Genomic DNA, 19,941 nt, shown 5'->3' with positions numbered 1-19,941 from the left:
GAAATAGTAAAATATATCTTTTATCTTTTATGAATTATATTGATGAAAGGTATTTTAAGAAAAAATGATTTACACCAAATCCCTCTACATCACTAATAGGTATATGCTTAAAAAAGGATAAATAGAAAGGGACCAGTAAACCAATATATCCGATCAGTGCCTAATAAAAAATGTGAAGTAAAGCAAGTTGTAAAAACAAGACTTCCTTTTTTGGTTTTTGTGTAACATGAAAAAGATAAAAAGAATAGTCAAGATGGGAGTGCTTGAAGTTAGTATTTTATTAGAGCAACCCTATCTTCCTACCTACTTACTATGGCAAAAGAATAAGGACATGATGACATAGGAGTCATCAGCATTTTACTTTGTTGCCCTTTTGTTTGTATTATATTCCCTCACAGTTTTCTTCTTCCTTTTACTTTTTGGCAATACTTACTTACTTGGTAATAATGTTGGTTTTGATGTTGGCATAAATACTACCCTCTTAGCCATTATGTTCTAATGCTAACTGAGGTCCTTGTTTTTGGTCTGAGACTTTTAGTATCATCTTGTCAACACTACCACTCACCTCTTCTTATTCCTCTTCCTTTTGTTATGCATTCACCTATGATGTGTTTATCAGCTTTAGAGGCAGTGATACTCGCTATGGTTTCACTAACAATCTCTACAATGCTCTCGATAGAAAAGGAATCCGTACCTTCTTTGATGATGAGGAGCTAAGGAAAGGAGAGGAAATCACAGAATCACTTGTCAAGGCAATTGAAGAATCTAGAATTGCCATTGTAGTGTTCTCCAAGAACTATGCATCTTCTTCCTTTTGTTTAGATGAACTTGTCAAGATCATGGAGTGCGTTAAGGGGAATGGACGGTTGGTTTTTCCGGTCTTTTATGATGTTGATCCTTGTGACGTGCGACACCAAAAAGGAAGCTATGCAGTTGCGTTGACTAAGCATGAGGAGAGGTTCAAGGATGACATGAAGAAATTGCAGAAATGGAGGACAGCCCTGCATGAAGCAGCCAACCTGTCTGGCAATGATTTCAAGCTTCAGTATGGTTTTTACTATCTGATATTTTGATTTATGAAAACATTTTATATCAAAACCTTTAGAGGGAAAGAATTCCTTTGTATATGCTGCATTTAGCATCACTTTGTTGTGACATTTATTATTGGACAGAAGGGAATATGAACATGCTTTCATTGAGAAGATTGTGAAGGAGATCTCAAACAGGATCGGTCGTACTCCTTTTCATGTTGCTGATTACCCTATTGGACTGGAATCTCGAGTACAGGAAGTAAACAAGCTTCTGAATGGTGGATCCAATAGTGGAGCCCTTATGGTAGGGATATATGGAGTTGGTGGAATAGGTAAAACCACACTTGCTAAAGAAGTTTATAACTTGATTGCTGACCCATTTCATGGTTTATGTTTTCTTGAAAATGTGAGGGAAAATTCAAATAAACATGGTTTAGCATATCTCCAAGAGTTATTTCTTTCAAAAACACTTGGAGAGAAAGATATAAAGCTAGCAAGTGTAAGTGAAGGAATCTCATTAATAAAGCAAAGGTTGAAGAGCAAGAAGGTTCTCTTGGTTCTTGATGACGTTGACGAACTTGAGCAATTGCAGGCAATTGCTGGAAGGCCCGATTGGTTTGGTCCTGGCAGCATAATCATTATAACAACTCGGGACAAACATTTGTTGGCAAGTCATATGGTGGAGAGAACATACCAAGTGAAGAAATTTGATGAGAAAGAAGCACTTGAGTTGCTTAGGTGGAATGCTTTCAAATATGAAAATGTTGATCCAAGTTATATGCACATGTTAAATAAAGTAGTGTCCTATGCTTCTGGCCTTCCATTGGCTCTGGTGGTAATAGGGTCAAATTTGTACGGAAGAAGTGTAGAAGAATGGATATCTGCATTACATGAGTATAAAAGAATTCCTAATAAAGATATCCAAAAGAAACTTAAAAGTAAGTTTTGATGCTTTGGAGGAATATCATCAGAAACTTTTTCTTGACATTGCTTGTTGCTTCAAAGGATATAGTTTTGATGATCTTGAAAATGTACTCCATGCTCTTCATGATGTTAGCCCGACACGTGGTATTCGAGTATTGGCTGAAAGATCTCTAATAAATATTGATAAGGATGGCCATGTGACACAGCATGACTTGATTCAAGATATGGGCAGAGAAATTGTTCGGCAAGAATCACCAAAAAATCCTGGTAAACGTAGTCGGTTATGGCTTCCTGAAGATATAATACGAGTTCTACAAGAGAATATTGTAAGTAAATTTATGAGGGTGGTTTGTTTTCTCATCATTAATATTATAATCTTGATTATCTGATCTATTTCATTTTGATCCCCATAATAATAATTTATTTATTTGTGCTTGTTTCTTTAATTCAAAACATTCTTAATTTAGGAGTATTGACATCCTAATATTACATGTATGGTATTATAAGTTTATTTGAGGCTTGTTGTTTTCAAAGGGAACCAATGAAATTGAACTCATAATTCTGCAAGCTCCCACGTCTGAAGTAATAGAATGGGATGGAGAGGCTTTCAAGAAGATGGAAAACCTCAAAACACTTATTATTCTAAGTGGCAATTTTTCCAGAAGTCCCAATTATCTTCCAAATAGTTTAAGACTGTTGGAATGGCGGGAATATCCTTCATATTCTTTACCGGTTGATTTTCATCCAAAGAAGCTTGCCATACTCAAGTTGCCCAAAAATTGCTTAACACTGCTCCGGCTAGTTAAAGTATTAAAGGCAAGCACAACAAGCTTTTTTTTTTCTATTGTTAGTAAATTCATTTTAATATATGTGTGTTGAATTTTGCAGGAGTTTGTGGAGATGAGTGTTTTGGATTTTAGTTGGAATGATTGGATAAAACATATCCCTGATGTTTCAGGTGCCCCAAATTTACAAGAATTAAACTTTGCATGTTGTGGCAATTTGATTAACGTTGATGAGTCAGTTGGATATTTGAGTAAACTTAGATCATTGGATTTTCAAGGTTGTACAAAGCTTAGGAACCTTCCTTCCCTTATGTTACCATCTCTTAGAAAACTCACTCTTGTGAATTGTTCAAGTCTTGAGAGTTTTCCTGAAATATTAGGAAAAATGGAAAAGATTACATATCTTGATCTATATTTCACTTCCATAAGAGAATTGCCATATTCCATTTGTAACCTTACTCGGCTTCAAGAATTCGATCTGCGTGATGGTGGAACTGTTCTATTGCCAAGTAGCATTTTCATGTTTGGAGAACTTCTTGAGCTGAAATTTCGTGGATATAAGAGTTTGCTATTATCTAATGAAGGTGGTGTGGAGCAAATGCCCTCAGTGTCAGCATCATCAACCACAAAACGCATTGATTTGTCTTCATGCAATATGTCAGATAAATTCCTCCAAATATTTATCTCTCAATTTTCCAATGTGCAAGAGTTGAACTTGTCAGAAAGTCATTTCACAATTCTCCCAGAATGTATCAAAGATTGTCACCTTTTGAGAATTCTTTATCTGACTGGCTGTAAGAATCTTCAAGAGATTAGAGGGATTCCACCCAACATGGAAATCTTGAATGCAACTGACAATACATCCTTGAATTGTTCAAGTAGAGAAGCATTATCGGATAAGGTATCTATTTGTTTCACCGATAATTAATATGGTGATTCTGGTAATATGATCTATGTGTTGTTGCTAAATTAACTAACTCATGAACTATTTATGACCAACAGAAATTGCATGATGAGGGTAGAAAGAGGAGATTCATTTTGCCAGGAACAAGGATACCAAGTTGGTTTGAGCATCAGAGGAGTGGAGAATCAGTTTCTTTCTGGTTCCGTAATAAGTTCCCTGCCATATCACTTTGTTTTCTTTTCACGGAAGCACTTGAATTTGATGATCAATGTTCTCTTTTCCCTCATCTAAAATTGGTCACCCATGATAATGACAATGGTGGGTGCATATTTAGTGATCAAAATCAAAGTTGCCCGCGTGCTACTTGCGGCCATAATAGGATTTATGATTTAGAAGATGATGAGGGTCAACAGTTTCAACAAAATGAATGGAATCAAGCGTTGGTCTCTCTTTCAGTTGAAGATAAGTCGGGTGAGAGGGAACTGAGGCCAGAGGAGTGGGGCAGCATAGAAATTGGAGTGCATATAATAGAAAAAAGAAGTAGCATGGATGATATCCAATTCACTCTTCCACTTTTGGACAAAGATCATCATAAAGCGCTGCAGATGAAAGATTCTCACAAGCACCATATGCAGCAACAACAAACAAGTTTGCCTTCATTGCAACCGGTTGATAATCTGAATTGGGACCCTCGTTCCTACATCGTTCGCAGACGTAAATACTAAATACTCTCAGCAACCCCCCCCCCCCCCCCCCAATTTTTTCTGACTAATTTCCTTGGATACTTGTTTCTTAAGAAGCTTTTATAGTTCAAATTTTTTTTCTATTACAACCACAGTTTACATTAAACCCAATAGATCAGAGCTCGCGTTATGGTCTTATGTCACCGGTGTTTCTTTATGCACCACTCAGACCCAAGACCACATGCCATGTAAGTCAATATATTTCTCTCTAGATTTATCTTAATTTGCTGCATTGTTATATGTTCTTTGAGTTAATTTTGTTTAACAGAACATGTGCAAAACAAAAATGCTGAAAATGACATTTCCAGATTTTATGTATATGCTTTACCTTTTTGCTCTTTGAAGCTTCAAAAGAGGCTCCAGGTGAATCTTCTCGTACCTCGTGTCGTGGGGATACTCTAAATATTCATGGCTCAAGTCCCCTGTCATTAAGTGGCAAGGCTAGTGAAGAAGATGTACCTTCAATATCCAGTTATACTGCTTCATCAACACCAACTGACAAATATTTGGGCGATGAAAATGTAACAAGTGATGATGATGATGTAGAAATGAATGCCTTTTATGCTTCACTAGATGTTTCTGGCATCCCTATGCTTCCTTGTTCCCGTGATAAGTTGGTCACCACCACTGTTTCGAAAGATAAAGAGGCCAGAGAAGCATTGAGATCAGTACAACACGTCATCTCGCATGATGCTTCAGTTTTGCTGCATCCTGAATTGTGCAGTATCTTGAAAGCCAACCTAGATCACCTCTGCAAGTTATCTGCAGATCATGGCAGAATATCAAGAGAAGCTAGCAAAGTGATATCGGAAGCTTCACGGTTTTTGACTCATTGGAGTAGGGACTACAGTGAAGCAAGTGTGAAAATTGATTCTATAATGTGTCATTTGCAGAAAGCTGATGAACTGGAAATGAGTCTGGAAAGTAACAAGAAAAGGTTCTTGGAAGTTGGGCAACTTGATGTTGATAAAGCTATGTGCATGTTTGGGCGCCATTATTTTGTTCAAAAAAGATCTTTTTTCAATGAAAAAAGATCTTTTTTTATTTTTTAGCGTGTTTGGCAAATTTCTAGTAGTAAAAGTAAAAGCACTAGTAAAATCAAAAAAAGATCTTTTTTGAGAAGCTATAATTTACATCTTTTTTTAAAAGATCTTTTTTCTTTAAAAAAAAGATGTTTTTCATGTAATAAATAAACAAAAAAGTACTTTTATATTGTTATACCCAAACATAATTGATAGATAAAAAGATCTTTTTGTATGAGATATCCAAACATAAAATTACTTTTACTTCTCCATAAGATCTTTTAAAAAAAGATAACTCGAAAAAAGATCTTTTCTTAGAAGCTCACCCAAACAAGCCCTATGTCTGTTTCTCAAAATGAAGCAGGCATGTTTCGTAAGAGAAAGAGAGAGATTTTTGAGGAAGGAAAGACAATCAAAACTCAGTTGGACGAGTTAAAGAAGAATTTACCACAATGGGAACATGAGCATACTTTGGCAAAGAAAACTCAGGCAACAATTATAGCCGAATGGTCAAGACTGCGAGAGAATTTTCAAAATATTGAGAGAGACTGGAATTTTTAAGAACTCCACTAGAGTTCTCATCATAAATGATGAATCTAAACGATTGTAGAATTGTGCATTTCTCATTTATGGTTTGCTAACATTTGAAGGTGGCCAAGTGCTTATGGTTATATGTTTTTGTTGTCAATAGCATAATAATCCTGCTCCTGCATAATGAATTACATAAGTGTGTGTGTGAACAAATCTAGAGCAATAGCAATATGCTTATATTATTCGTAATCCAGGATTATTGCAATCCACTGAATTAGTCTTGTGACTAGCTGTGGATAAGGCTACAATTAATCAACAACAAAAAATATATTATCCTCTACATCACCATGAGTCTTTTATCATGTTTTAAAGGAGAGTCAAACAGTTGTGATGATAGAGAATAACATATTTTTTCATATAAAATTTTCTGCAGATCTCATTCCAAGGTGTCAGATTGATGGATGCTAGACAATTAATAAAATAATTTTTTTTCGCTATTACAGTTTCATCAAGTCGATATCGACAGTAAAGTAAATATATTAAACTGATGAAGTACCAGTCCCTCACCTAATAAGTTTGAATACGATGCATTAATTTGTAATATAAAAAACCCTAACCATTGACTTCGAAATGTGAATAGATCCTAGTTTCACGTGATTCCAGGCTGAGCAAAATATTTTATGTAATCTTATATCCTATAATCAAATAATTAAAGGAGACTTGTAAGCATATATGCATATATCCATGGTTATTTTGCTTACAAATTTCTCTTAGTCTTTGAAGTTGTGAAAGTGAGCATGGAAGATCGTCGTTTATCACTGGCATTGTCCTCCCACTCCCCATCCTCAGACTACGGATGGGACTACGACGTGTTCCTCAGATTCCGAGGTCTAGACACCGGCAAGCACTTCGCCGGAAATCTCTATTACGCTCTCAAACAGAGGGGAATCCGGACGTTCTTTGCTGACAGAGAGCTTGAGGAAGGAGAGGAGCTCACGCCAACGCTCCTCAAGAGAATTCAAGATTCGAAAACCGCCATCGCAGTGTTATCTCCAGGTTACGCTGATTCTGCATTCTGCTTGCTTGAACTTGCAGCCATCATGGATAACAGCAAGGCGAAGGGACGGTTGGTGTAATAGCTCCAAAAAAAAAAAAAAAAAAAAAAAACAAATTTGTGGGCCACTCTTCCTTTACTTTTTCCCTAACCCTAATCACACAAAAACACTCTCTCAACCCTCAGTCCCTCACTAGCCGTCGAGCTCCCACCCCCACTCCTCCCACACCCTCTTCGTAGAAACACACTCTCATGGACGCACTCCCCTCGCTCATCCTCACGCCGTCGCTCATCCCCACACACACGCACCTACACTGACGCGGAGAAGAGAGGGAGGTCGCTGCTGCCGTTCATGCCCATCGTTGCCAACTGCGCCGTTGCGGAGGAGCGTCTCTGTCATCGCGAGCTGCAACCGCCGCCATTGAAGCCACCCTCGCCGTCGTCCTTGAGCGCCAGTGAGAGGGAGAGCTCGAGGAAGAGAGGAACGCTGTCCCGCCATGCACCGTCGTCACTGGAGCTGCACCGCCGCCGAAGGCCCGCCGCCGTCCGTGGAGAGTCGTCACCGTCTGGGTCGCTGCCGGAGGAAGAGAGCTTGCACAAGGGGTTGCTGGAGTGGCTCGCTGCTGCCGCAAGAGCCACTGCACCTCTGGCCGCTGGAAAGTCACATTGAGGTCGCCGTTCTTCTGCCGCCGCCGCTGTCGGGGTTTCTGGTCAATGGGTATGGCGCTGTTGTTGCCGGAACCACCACCGGTGCTGCCGCTACTTGTTTCCCTTAAGTCCGAGTCGTTGTAGTTGCTGAGAAAGTGATTTGGAGCTGAGGTTGTGGCTGCCGCAATTTCGGGTTGAGAGGAAAGGTTCCGTCGGTGCGTTCGGATTATAGTTTTAACAATCGAGAACTATAGCCAGCTCTATCTTGTCGCTACTCCGGTTCAAATTCTACGCTCATTCGTTCCATTCCACTTCAATCCTCCTTACCTTGAATTTGGCACTCTGGGTTTGGTATCTTCGGTCCCTAGGGACTACGTTGTGAGTATGCTTTACATTTATGATTGTTTGATTGTGCATCTACAATTATTTTGATATCTATTATGATCTTTGAATTATAGCTATATTTGCTTTGAACGGTTTTGAATTGATTAAAATAATTGATTTATTAGAATTAAATAACTCATTTTTATGAAGTTTATACTTTTGGAAACTATACATGAGACTATATATATTTTTGATGAAGTTTTGCATTATTCTAAAATGTTTGATTTTATTTGAATATTTGTTTTTGAAGCATTGAAGTATTTGTTGATACTCACTCTAAAAATTGTGAAATATATTTGAAATCTCTCATGGTTGAAAAAGTATGATTGAGAAAAGATTTCTGATGAAAAAGTATGATTTAATTTGATTTGATTCGATTCGATTCGATACCTTATATATTTGAAAGATCAAATATTTGTTGTATTTGAAATTATATGTTTTGAATTGGTTTGGGAGGCTCGTATTAGAAAACCGTAGTTAACGGCGGTTATGACGTTAACTTAGATGCATCTAACTCAGACTCCAGCTAGCAGGGGTGTTGCTAGCCTAACGTGTAGGCCACACGTTAGATCTGTTATTCTGTTAGGACACACAAGAGGAAAGGGCTACCCAAAGAGGTGGAGCCGCCCAAGTGTGGACTTTTGATTTGATTTCTGTATGAGAACTCCCTTATTGATTCACTTATTATTATCAACTATTATTTTCTAATTAAAATTACTTTAATGATAATGTTTGTATAGTCTCATGTTGATTATAGATGTATTGTCTGGTCACTGAGTTGCAAAACTCACCCCGTTTTTCTAAAAATATTTTTCAGGAACAAATATTTGACTGTGTGAGACTTTCTATTCAAGAGTAACGGTTTGCAATGAGTACCTATTCTTTGTCGAATTCCTAGAAGTGTATGCTCCATATGTCACAGGCAGGACCAACCATTCTTAGTTATTTTAATTTTTTGTTAAAGTATATAACTATTTATTTTAGAACTTGTAAAATATTTGTACTTGCTTATTGAACTTATATTTGACTATGTTAGGCTTGTTATAGGATTATTTTCCTGAGCGCCAGTCATGGCTCATTTTGGGTCGTGACAGTTGGTTTTTCCGGTGTTCTACGGTGTAAGTGCTTCTGATGTTCGACGTCAGACTGGAGATTACGAAAAGGCAATGGCTAAGCATCAAAGTAGGAATGACCACCACGTCGTGCAGAAATGGAGAGAAGCTCTTCAGCAAGCAGCTAACTTGTCCGGCAGCAGTTTCAAATTTCGGTAACCGCCTCATCCATATTCTTGATTTATTTTTTCTTTGTAAAATTAGTGTTTTTTTTTTTTTTTTTTTTTAAAGTTTATATCCTTAAACCTTTCTTGTTGCTACTTTCTAGATTATTTATATCAATAACTCAAATTTATAATTTATGATTTAGAATTTAAATTTTGAGATTTAAGGTTTGATACTCAGAAGTTTGGAGTTTAGAGATTAGAGTCTAGGTTTATAATTCAGAATTTAGGATTTAAGATTTATGTTTTAGAGTTCAATGAGCGTTGCATTCCTTATTTTTTCTGGAATGTATTAGCATTGTTATAATATCTATGAGAGAATTTGCACTCAAGACAATTACATGTTTGTATAATATCTATGATATGCATGGATTATGAATTTTAAGGCAGGTAATTTTGTATGCAATGGAATAGGAGGCCTCAAATGACAAGAACATGACACCAAAATCATGGAGTTACATGTCATGCGAACCGTGGGATCCAAGACAGGAATCGCTTCCACTGGATTCATTGGATCCAATGCTATGGGAATCATGGGGTCCAGTGACACAGCCACAGGGATCATGGAATCCATCAGTGGCACGAGAATCATGGAATTCAATTGATTGTGAAGGGACAGATCCATCAAACCAATTAGTTTCAACTAAGGAAATCACCATGAATCATAGAACTGCCAAGTGGAAACTGTGGTTATGTGGTTTATTTTCTTCGTCTATGTCTTCTTCCTCCTCTTCTTTGAGGGAAAGGCTTCTATAACCATCAAGGCTTAGAGGGTAAGTTGGATCTTTATATTAATATTGTGCAAAGATTGAAATTTAAAGCCCAGGTTTGCTAAATTTCTAAACACATACATATATAGTTCTGTTTCTTATGAGGCCACAGTAGCTGGTAAACATTTTCCTCAGCTGCTAAGCTGAAGTTTCTGATAAAAAGAAAATGAATGAATACTTATAAGTTGCAATATTTGCAAGCTTTTATCTAATTGGTGATTTATCTTTTGTCCAAGAAAGTAATGACAATTTTAATGTATATCATAAAGTTTAATGTATATTTATTTTAATGTACATCATAAAATTTTAATGTATGTTTATTTTATTATGTGCCTGCCGTATGATTATTGCATATGACCATTTCTTTATTAAAAAAAATGATAATTAGGAATTGGATCAATGATAAATTGGGAAGCTGATCTGCTGTTGCTGCATGCTCATAATAAGGAAGACTGTATAATGATGAAAAGTATTTTAAGAAAAAATCATGTACACCAAATCCCTCTACATCACTGATAGGTATATGCTTAAAAAAGGGTAAATAGAAAGGGAGGAGTAAACTAATATATCCATCATTGTCTAAGACGTTGGTATTATATTAGAGCAACCCTATCTTCCTAACTACTATGGCAAAAGAATAAGGACTTGATGACAAAGGATGAGTCATCAGCATTTTAACTAATATATCCGATCAGTGTCTAATAAAAAATGTGAAGTAAAGCAAGTTGTAAAAATAAGACTTGGTTTTTTGTTTTTGCAAGAAGGTTTATACTCATAACATGAAAAGGATTAAAAAAATAGTCAAGATGGGCGTGCTTGACGTTAGTATTGTATTAGAGCAACCCTATCTTCCAACTACTATGGCAAAAGAATAAGAACTTGATGACAAAGGATGAGTCATCAGCATTTTACTTTGTTGCCTATTCCATCACAGTTTTCTTCTTCCTTTTAATTTTGGCAATGTTAGTTTTGATGTTGGCATAAATACCAGTCCCTTAGCCATTACATAGTTTGTATGAGTGATCATTATTAAGCCTTTTAGTATCATCATGTCAACGCCACCACTCACCTCTTCATCTTCCTTTAGCTATGCATTCACGTATGATGTGTTTATTAGTTTTAGAGGCACTGATACTCGCTACGGTTTCACTAACAATCTCTACCAAGCTCTACATAGAAAGGGAATCCACACCTTCTTTGATGATGAAGAGCTTCGGAAAGGAGAGGTGATCACACCCTCACTTCTCAAGGCAATTGAAGGATCTAGAATTGCTATTGTTGTGTTCTCCAAGAACTATGCATCTTCTTCCTTTTGCTTAGTCGAACTTGCCAAGATCATGGAGTGCGTTAAGGGGAAGGGCCGGTGGGTCTTTCCGGTCTTTTATGATGTTGATCCAAGTGACGTGAGACACCAAAAAGGAAGCTATGGAGAAGCGTTCACTAAGCATGAGGAGAGGTTCAAAGACGACACGGAGAAAGTGCAGAAATGGAGGAAAGCTCTTCATCAAGCGGCTAACCTGTCCGGCAATGATTTCAAACTTCAGTATGTTTTTTGCCATCTTATATTTTGATTTATTAAAACTTTTTAGATGAAAGAATTCCTTCATGTTGAACTAGTCAATATATTGTGGTGACATTTTTTAATTGGACAGGAGTGAATATGAACATGCTTTTATTGAGGCAATCGTGAAGGAGATCTTAAACAGGGTCTGTCGTGTTCCTTTGCATGTTGCTAATTATCCTGTTGGACTGGAATCTCGAGTACTAAAAGTAAACAAGCATCTAAATCGTGAATCCAATAGAGGAGCCCAGATGGTAGGAATATATGGAGCTGGTGGAATCGGTAAAACAACTCTTGCTAAAGCAGTTTATAACTTTATCGCTGACCAATTTGAAGGTTTGTGTTTTCTCGAAAATGTGAGAGAAAATTCAATTAAACATGGTTTAGTATATCTCCAGGAGCGGCTTCTTTGTAAAATTCTTGGAGAGAAAGATATACAGCTAGCAAGTTTAGGTGAAGGAATTTCATTAATAAAGCAAAGGTTCAAGAGCAAGAAGATTCTCTTGGTTCTTGATGATGTTGAAAAACTTGAGCAATTGCAGGCAATTGCTGGAAGGCCCGATTGGTTTGGTTCTGGCAGCGTAATCATCATAACAACTCGGGACAAACATTTGTTGGCAAGTCATATGGTTGAGAAAACATACCAAGTGAAGGAATTTGATAAAAAAGAAGCACTTGAGTTGCTTAGGTGGAATGCTTTCAAATGTGAAAATGTTGATCCATGTTATATGGACATTTTAAATAAGGTAGTGTCTTATGCTTCTGGCCTTCCATTGGCTCTGGAGGTAATAGGTTCGAATTTGTATGGAAGGAGTGTAGAAGAATGGATATCTGCATTAGATGAGTATAAAAAAATTCCTAATAAAGACATCCAAAAGATACTTAAAGTAAGTTTTGATGCTTTAGAGGAATATCATCAGAAACTTTTTCTTGACATTGCTTGTTGCTTCAAAGAATATAGTTTGGAAGATCTTGAAAATACACTTCATGCTCTTCATGATGTTAGCCCAAAACTTGGTATTCGTGTGTTGGCTGAAAGATCTCTAATAAAGGTTCACGGTTGTGGTGTGACACAACATGACTTGATTCAAGATATGGGTAGAGAAATTGTTCGTCAAGAATCACCAAAAAATCCTGGTAAACGAAGTCGGTTATGGCTTTGTGAAGATGTTATACAAGTTTTACAAGAGAACATTGTAAGTGAACTTATGTGGGTGATTTGGTTTTTTATTATTCAGTATTTAATCTTTGATATTATTTGATTTCTTTGGAATTTAATTTCTTCTCCAATAATTTCCATTTGAGCATATTGATCATCTTTTTTTTTTTTGGGGTTGCTGGTTTGTTGTTCAAAGGGAACCGATGAAATCGAAGTCATAGTTCTAGAAGCTCCCATGTCTAGAGTAATAGAATGGGATGGAAAGGCCTTCAAAAAGATGGGAAACCTCAAAGCACTTATTATTAAAAGTGGCAATCTTTTCAATGGTCCGGATCATCTTCCAAATAGTTTAAGAGTGTTGGAATGGCATGGATATCCTTCACATTCTTTACCAGCTGATTTTCATCCAAAGAAGCTTTTCATACTCAAGTTGCCCCACAATTGCGTTACCCCACTGCCGTTAGTTAAGCTATTAAAGGCAAGCACAATAGGTTCTTACGTTTTTCTCTATGCTATTAAATCCATTTTAACATTTCTTTTAAATTTTTATTTTTGCAGGAGTTTGTGGATATGAGTGTTTTGGATTTTAGTAGGAATGATTGGATAACACATATACCCGATGTTTCAAGTGCCCCAAATTTAAAAGAATTACGCTTTGCAGGTTGTGAGAATTTAGTTAGAATTGATCAGTCAGTTGGATTTTTGGGTAAACTTAGTAAGTTAAATGTTAACGGTTGTACAAAGCTTCGGAGTCTTCCTTCCCTTATGTTACCTTCTCTTGGCTACCTCTTTCTTAGAGATTGTCTTAGTCTTGAGAGTTTTCCTGAAATATTGGGAAAAATGGAAAATATGACATATCTTGAATTGTTTAATACTCCCATAAAAAAATTGCCATATTCCATTTGTAATCTTCCTCGACTTGAGCTTTTGAAACTGGAATTTGGTGAAACTATTATATTACCAAGTAGCATTTTCATGTTGCAAGAACTCCAGTTTTTGTACCTTCGGAGCCATACGGTGTTACTACCTAATGAAGAAGAAGGTGCAGGGCAAGGGAGTTCAGTATCGTGTTCAACCACAACACATCTTGATTTGTCTTTATGCAATCTGTCAGATAAATTGCTCGAAATATTTCTTGCTCGGTTTCCCAATTTAAAACATTTAGATTTGTCAGACAGTAATGTCAGAATTCTTCCAGCATGCATAAAAAATTGTCACCTTCTGATGTTTCTTCGTCTTTGGGGCTGCAAGAATCTTCAAGAGATTAGAGGGATTCCACCCAACATACAATCTTTAAATGCATCTTTCACCACATCGTTAAATTGTTCGAGTAGAAGGATATTATTGAATAAGGTATCTTTTATTTGTTTCTTTTTTTCTCATATTGTGTTACATGTGATATTGAATATGATAATTCAGGTGGGGCATGATTATTAAACCGTGTGTGATTAACAGAAACTGCATGAAGAGGTTGGACAGAAGAGATTTATTTTGCCGGGAACAAGTATTCCAAGTTGGTTTGAGAAACGGAGAAGTGGACAACCAATTTCTTTCCGGTTTCGTAATAAGTTCCCCTCCATATCTCTCTGTTTTCTTTTGAAGGAGTCTAATAATGAACGTTCTATTAGCCCTCGTTTGGAATTGATCATCAATGGAAATCACAATGAGCGGCACATATTTCATGATAGAAGTTGCATGGGTTCTCCTGGTCATATACGGATTTATGATTTAGAAGATACTACGGGTTTACAGTTTAAACAAAATGAATGGAATCAAGCGCTGGTCTCTGTTTCAGAATTTGTTGGTAGGTATGATGCAAGGGAAGTGAGGGCAGAGGAGTGGAGCAGCATAGAGATTGGAGTGCATATAATCAAAGAGAGAAGTAACATGGATGATATCCAATTCACTCATCCACTTTTGGACAAAGATCATCATAAAGCACTGCACATGAGGGATTCAAACAAGCACCATGTGCATGAGCAACGAGTCAGACATCTGGGATTTTCACTTCCAGCTTCACCATACAGCGATATTTTCAAATGGGATCCATTTGACTATATTCCTTTTGTAGGAGGAACAGGTAATTATTGCTGCTGCTGCTGTGTGTTTGGTTGGAGTAAACTTTTAACTAAAGAGTGTAAAGTTTACCCTTCCAACCAAACATACCCTTAGCAAATAGCAATTCGCCATAATTTTCCAGCTGGATTCCTCACTAATTTGGTTCTTTTTCTTTGCTGCCAAAATCATAGTTATCCTGATGCCAGAGACATCTAAATTTCAGCATCTGAAACTCGGTAAGACAGATGATTATGAACACTGGTTTTCCTGATGCCATAATTATGAACACTATTTTTTTTTTTAATTTACATCCTCTAAATTTTGAATTTCCACTTTAGAGAGTAAAGTGTAATCTCTCACCCTTAAATGGTTTCTCTCTCATATTTTCTCTTGGTCACACCTATAAAATAAATGGTGAGAGATTACACTTTACCTTCTAAAGAGAAATTTAAAATTTAGAGAATTCAAATCTTTTTTTTTCCTAAGAAAAGAAAAGAAAAAGGGAAGTGTTGAAATTCCAAAATATTCCCTCCTATTTTAAGAAAAAGTATAACTTTTGTTTTTTAACATTTGTGATTATTTTTAAAATATCCTTAACATTTAATTTCATTTAATTTTGTTCCTAACATATTCAATGAATTCAAGAGAAATATTAGGGGTCATAAGAATTTATTATTTTTGGCTATCACTTATCTATCAACTTAATTCCTTAGTCTAGTTTCTTTAGTCTAATAATCTAATAATATGCTTTATCTTATACTTTTAAGTTTTAAACATCTATTATATTCTTATCTATCTATCTATTCTTAATATATAAAAGTAGATGGATATGTTTATCCATATTATTTTTAAGACATCTTTCTTCTCCTACTAATGTCATGTCAACAACATTGTTTACTTGGCAAAACTTTAGAATTAAGTCAATTAACCACTCAAATTTTACCAAATCAACTCTTATTTTCAAATCAGCAAAAAAATAAAATATACAAGTAATAGAAATATATGTAAATTAGGTTGCAAAGTTAACAATGACAATATTAGAAATTAATAGTGTCTAATCAAATTTGTAACCGGCAAGAATCATATTTCTATATTTATTATATTTTACCGTTATAAACAATACAATAAATTTATAACCCCAATAATTAATTTATCAATTTCTATAAATAACTCATTAAATGTAATAAACATCCATATTACAAATATCATAATAATCTATTAATCATAATAAATTTTACATTACAAATATTCAAATTCCATATTATTTGAATAACTTATATAAGTCTGTTATCACTATTTTTTCAAATAACATCAAATTTTTAGCACAAAAAATTTATTTTCGCACTACACAACAGTTCAAACTTACTCAATGGAGCATCATTCTTTTGGACAATATCATCAAACAAACAGACAATTGGTTTATCAAAGTTCGCATGGTTGGTTTATCAAAATTCGCCTATGAAAAACATTAACACCCACAAATGAAGAAGAGTCTCTTTGCTTAGAAATGATTATATTAGATGAAAAGGTACAAAACAAACATATTTATTGTATTTTAAATTAAATTTACGAAAAAATACTTTAATTATTTTGCTTTTTATATTTTTATATTATTTTATAATATTTTATATATAATTATATTTTAATATCATTAAAATTATACTTCTTTCAATATGCTATTCATTGTTCCTTTTCTAATAACTTAAAAAAAATAAATGTAATAAATTTTGTAAATAATTATTAACTATGATTTACTAACACTGCAGAAAACATCTCTTCATGTAATTGTGAAGAGAAATATGATAAACATATTCAAATATTTGTTACAAGAAGAAAAAATTTATACTATAAAAAAATTTGAAAATAAAAGATGCAAATGATTTGTATAGACCAATTAAAGATACAATAAAGGCAAACTTTTTATTCACAATTGTTGTGAAAGAAATTAAAGATTCAATTTTGAACATTTTCCGATACAATTTTGAATTTGCATCACTTGAAACATTATTTGACAGAGTGGATTAAAGAAAAATATTAACAGGTAATTTCACTTTATACTATTTCAATTATTCTTATTAAAAATAACTCATTCAAAAAAATTTTTCTACACATTTTTGTTATTTTTATTATAGATGTCATTGAAAAATTACATGCACATTAAGAGATTAAGGAGAATGAAAACCATACAAACTTAAGACACATCTCCGGAAGAAAAACATAATACAAAGATAGAACAAACAACACAATAGAAAGTGCATACAACTCAACAATTCATAAAGAACATGTCTTCACAAGAATCTACGATCAACAATTCATAAAGAACATGTCTTCACAAGAATCTACGAACGGAAAGAAGAAAGCAACAACTCTAACAATAACCAATAAAGAAAAAGGAGGACGAGCGCCACATAAAAAGATTAAGTCTATCAACTAAAATAAATGCAAAAATCAAACTACCAAATAAAAATATCACTTTGTACAACTCCAACATCCAAATCTTTTGTACTACAAATTATTTTAAACAAAACACCTTTTAAAATTAATTTTAATTTACACATATTTAATTTAATTCTACAAAACATAGCCATTTTTAATATTTATTATATACTATCATTAATTTATCGCCTGCGCAATGCGCGAATCTTATTCTAATTGATAGCTAATTAATGACAAAAAATAATAAGTTCTGATAGTCTCCTAACATTAATTTATAATTTCTAAGGATTAACTTAATTAATAAAATTTTTCAAAAATAAATTTAGAAAATGACTTATCTTTAAGGAGCAAATTTACCAAATTTGCCTATTAATCCCTTGGGATACAAATAAAATAAGTGAAATTAGAAACTCAAAGTACAAGAAGAAAATAAATTATTTAACAATGGTTTAATTGTATTTTATTTTTAAGGTTTAATTATTTTTTTGGTCTCTATAATTTTGCGAAATTTGTAATTAGGTCTCTATACTTTTTTTCTTTTTAATTGAATCCTTGCATCAATTTTTTTTTAATTGGATTCCTACACTTTTTTTTTCTTTTAGTTGGGTTCCTATACCAATTTTTTTTTGTTTTAATTGGATCCCTATATAATTAAATCAATTAGGGTTAAAATGACCTATTTAAAAAAAATTTAGTGTAGGGACTAATAAAAAGACTAGGAACCTAATTGAAAATTTTACGAAACTATAAGGACCAACAGAGTAATCAAACCTTATTTTTAATTAAAAATAAAGTTAAATAGTTAAAATTAAAAAATTTAATTTTGATGCATTTACAATATAAAATTTTTTAAATAATTGTCCAATTGCGCCAAGGTTTTTAGATAATTATTCGCAGTAGTTATTTTGACTGAAATGTTATTCAGGTAAAATTGTTTTATATTGTGCATCAAAATCAATTTTTTATTTTTAAATAAAAAAGAATTGGAAAGGAGTTTATTGAGGTGTCAAATGTCTTTTTACCTTTCTGCTCTTGGTGCACCTACAGAAAAGGCTCCAGGTGAATCTTCTAATACTAAATCTTCTGGCAAGGGCAAGGCTGGAGTAGAAGAAGTACATCCAGTTTCCACTTGCATTGCATCCTCAACCTCATCAATTGATAAATATTTGAACGATGAAAATCAAACGATTGTTGATGATGATGATGAAATGGATTCATTTTATGCTTCTCTTGATGTTGCTCACATCCCAATGCTTTCTCATTCCCATGAGAAGTTGGTTACCGCTACTCCAAGTGATGAAGAAACCAGAAAAGCATTGAGATCTGTACAAAGATTCCTCTCCCAGGATGCTTCAATTTTGTTGTATCCTGAATTATGCAGTATCTTTAAAGCCAACCTAGATTACCTCTCTAAATTATCTGCAGATCATGGCAGCATATCAACAGAAATGAGCAAAGCAATATCAGAGGCTTCACAGTCTTTGACTCATTGGAGTAGGGACTACAGTGAAGCAAGTAAGAAAATTGATTCTATAATGTCTCATTTGCAGAGAGCTGATGAATTGGAAATGAATCTGGAAAGTAACAAAAAAAGGTTTTTGGAAGAAACTGAGCAACTCAATGCCATTAAAGCTAATATGTCTGATTCTCAATCCAAAGCAAGCATCTCTCGTAAGAGAAAGAGAGAGATTTTTGAGCAAGGAAAGACAATTAAAGCTGAATTGGATGAATTAAGGGAGAATGTGCCACAATGGGAACAAGAGCACACTTTGGCAAAGAAGACTCAGGCAAAAATCATAGCTGAATGGTCAAGACTGCGAGAAAATTTTCAGAATATTGAAAAAGACTGGAATTTATAAGTTCTGATCATAAATGATACATTTAATATCCATTGTTCTGTACATATGAATCTAAATGATTTTCAGTTAAAATGGATGTTGCATTAAGTCCCATAATTGTACTCCGTATGTATGGTTCTTTTGTTTGAGAGATTTTGGTGGTTAACAGAGAAAGTGTGTATTGGACAATGATGTAAGGTTGATTAAAATTGTAGAATTGTGCATTTCTCATTTATGGATTGGTAACATTTGAGGGTGGCCAGCTATTAACAGCAATTTTTTTCAAGTGCTTATGGTTATATATTTTGTGTGTTAACAGAACCAAGGGAATCCATGATAATGTTAAAACTTAAAACCTTGACAATACTTAGAAAGTACTATCAAATAATAAAAAAGTGTGACTTTAAATTTTACTACACTTGTAATTGTTGTCAAAATTTGGGCACCATAAAATGCACTTATGTGTGCTCCTGAACAAATCTAGAGCTATAGCAATTTGCCTATATTATTTGTAATACAGGATTATTGCAATCCACTGGATTATTCTTGTGACTAGCTGTGGATTGGGCTTATATAATGTTTTTAAAAGAGAGCAAAAGAGCTTCTTGCACAAATTAAGAGAGAGATGCAGAGAACGGAGTAGCGTCTAATCAAATGTACATAATGTTTATGTTTTGTGGGGTTAAGTTGACTTAGATTCATAATTAAATAATGACTAATGTCATAATTATATCTATCATTAAAAGCATAATGGGTTACACTTACAAAAACAAGAAGTTCCGAAACAGAACAGCTCTTATTATAGCGGATAACAAGT

The 19,941-nt window shown here is 34.5% G+C and overlaps 1 protein-coding gene, 1 long non-coding RNA gene and 1 pseudogene across 6 annotated transcripts; 2 read left to right on the top strand and 1 right to left on the bottom strand.

Moving 5' to 3' along the window:
- The first annotated feature begins 513 nt into the window (after positions 1-513).
- On the top strand, positions 514-5,649 carry LOC112751552 (TMV resistance protein N-like; annotated as a pseudogene).
- Positions 5,650-6,013: 364 nt separating this feature from the next.
- LOC140179030 (uncharacterized) lies at positions 6,014-6,828 on the bottom strand. Its single transcript, XR_011872587.1, has 2 exons — positions 6,702-6,828; positions 6,014-6,116 (listed from the first exon to the last, which is right to left on the bottom strand). It is a non-coding gene; the product is annotated as an uncharacterized lncRNA (long non-coding RNA).
- Positions 6,328-19,400, top strand: LOC112751551 (TMV resistance protein N). Of its 5 annotated transcripts, XM_072217287.1 has the most exons (11): positions 6,658-8,020; positions 8,844-8,948; positions 9,074-9,293; positions 9,717-10,075; positions 11,190-11,615; positions 11,725-12,829; positions 12,989-13,270; positions 13,351-14,145; positions 14,248-14,872; positions 15,042-15,086; positions 18,334-19,400. In XM_072217287.1, the coding sequence occupies exons 5-11, from the start codon at positions 11,410-11,412 to the stop codon at positions 19,143-19,145; spliced, it is 3,870 nt and encodes a 1,289-aa protein (XP_072073388.1). In that variant the 5' UTR covers positions 6,658-8,020; positions 8,844-8,948; positions 9,074-9,293; positions 9,717-10,075; positions 11,190-11,409; the 3' UTR covers positions 19,146-19,400. The 5 variants fall into 5 exon arrangements, with proteins under 5 accessions (XP_072073387.1, XP_072073388.1, XP_072073386.1 ...); XM_072217286.1 differs by having other exon boundaries at positions 6,328-8,020; positions 9,063-9,293; positions 9,717-11,615; XM_072217285.1 differs by having other exon boundaries at positions 6,696-8,020; positions 9,717-11,615.
- The last annotated feature ends 541 nt before the right edge of the window (positions 19,401-19,941 follow it).

Source organism: Arachis hypogaea, chromosome 15 (genome assembly GCF_003086295.3).
Source record: "Arachis hypogaea cultivar Tifrunner chromosome 15, arahy.Tifrunner.gnm2.J5K5, whole genome shotgun sequence".
NCBI lineage: Eukaryota > Viridiplantae > Streptophyta > Magnoliopsida > Fabales > Fabaceae > Arachis > Arachis hypogaea.
Note: the sequence above shows the minus strand (reverse complement) of the source record. Positions and strands in the feature narration are given on the sequence as shown.

Excerpts from the sequence above, each read along its gene's own strand:
- LOC112751551 (XM_072217286.1), top strand. The coding sequence starts at position 11,122 with ATGTCAACGCCACCACTCACCTCTTCATCTTCCTTTAGCTATGCATTC. Across the intron at positions 14,146-14,247 it reads GAAGGATATTATTGAATAAG|AAACTGCATGAAGAGGTTGG; the intron begins GTATCTTTTATT and ends TGTGATTAACAG. Across the intron at positions 14,873-15,041 it reads TCCTTTTGTAGGAGGAACAG|TTATCCTGATGCCAGAGACA; the intron begins GTAATTATTGCT and ends CCAAAATCATAG.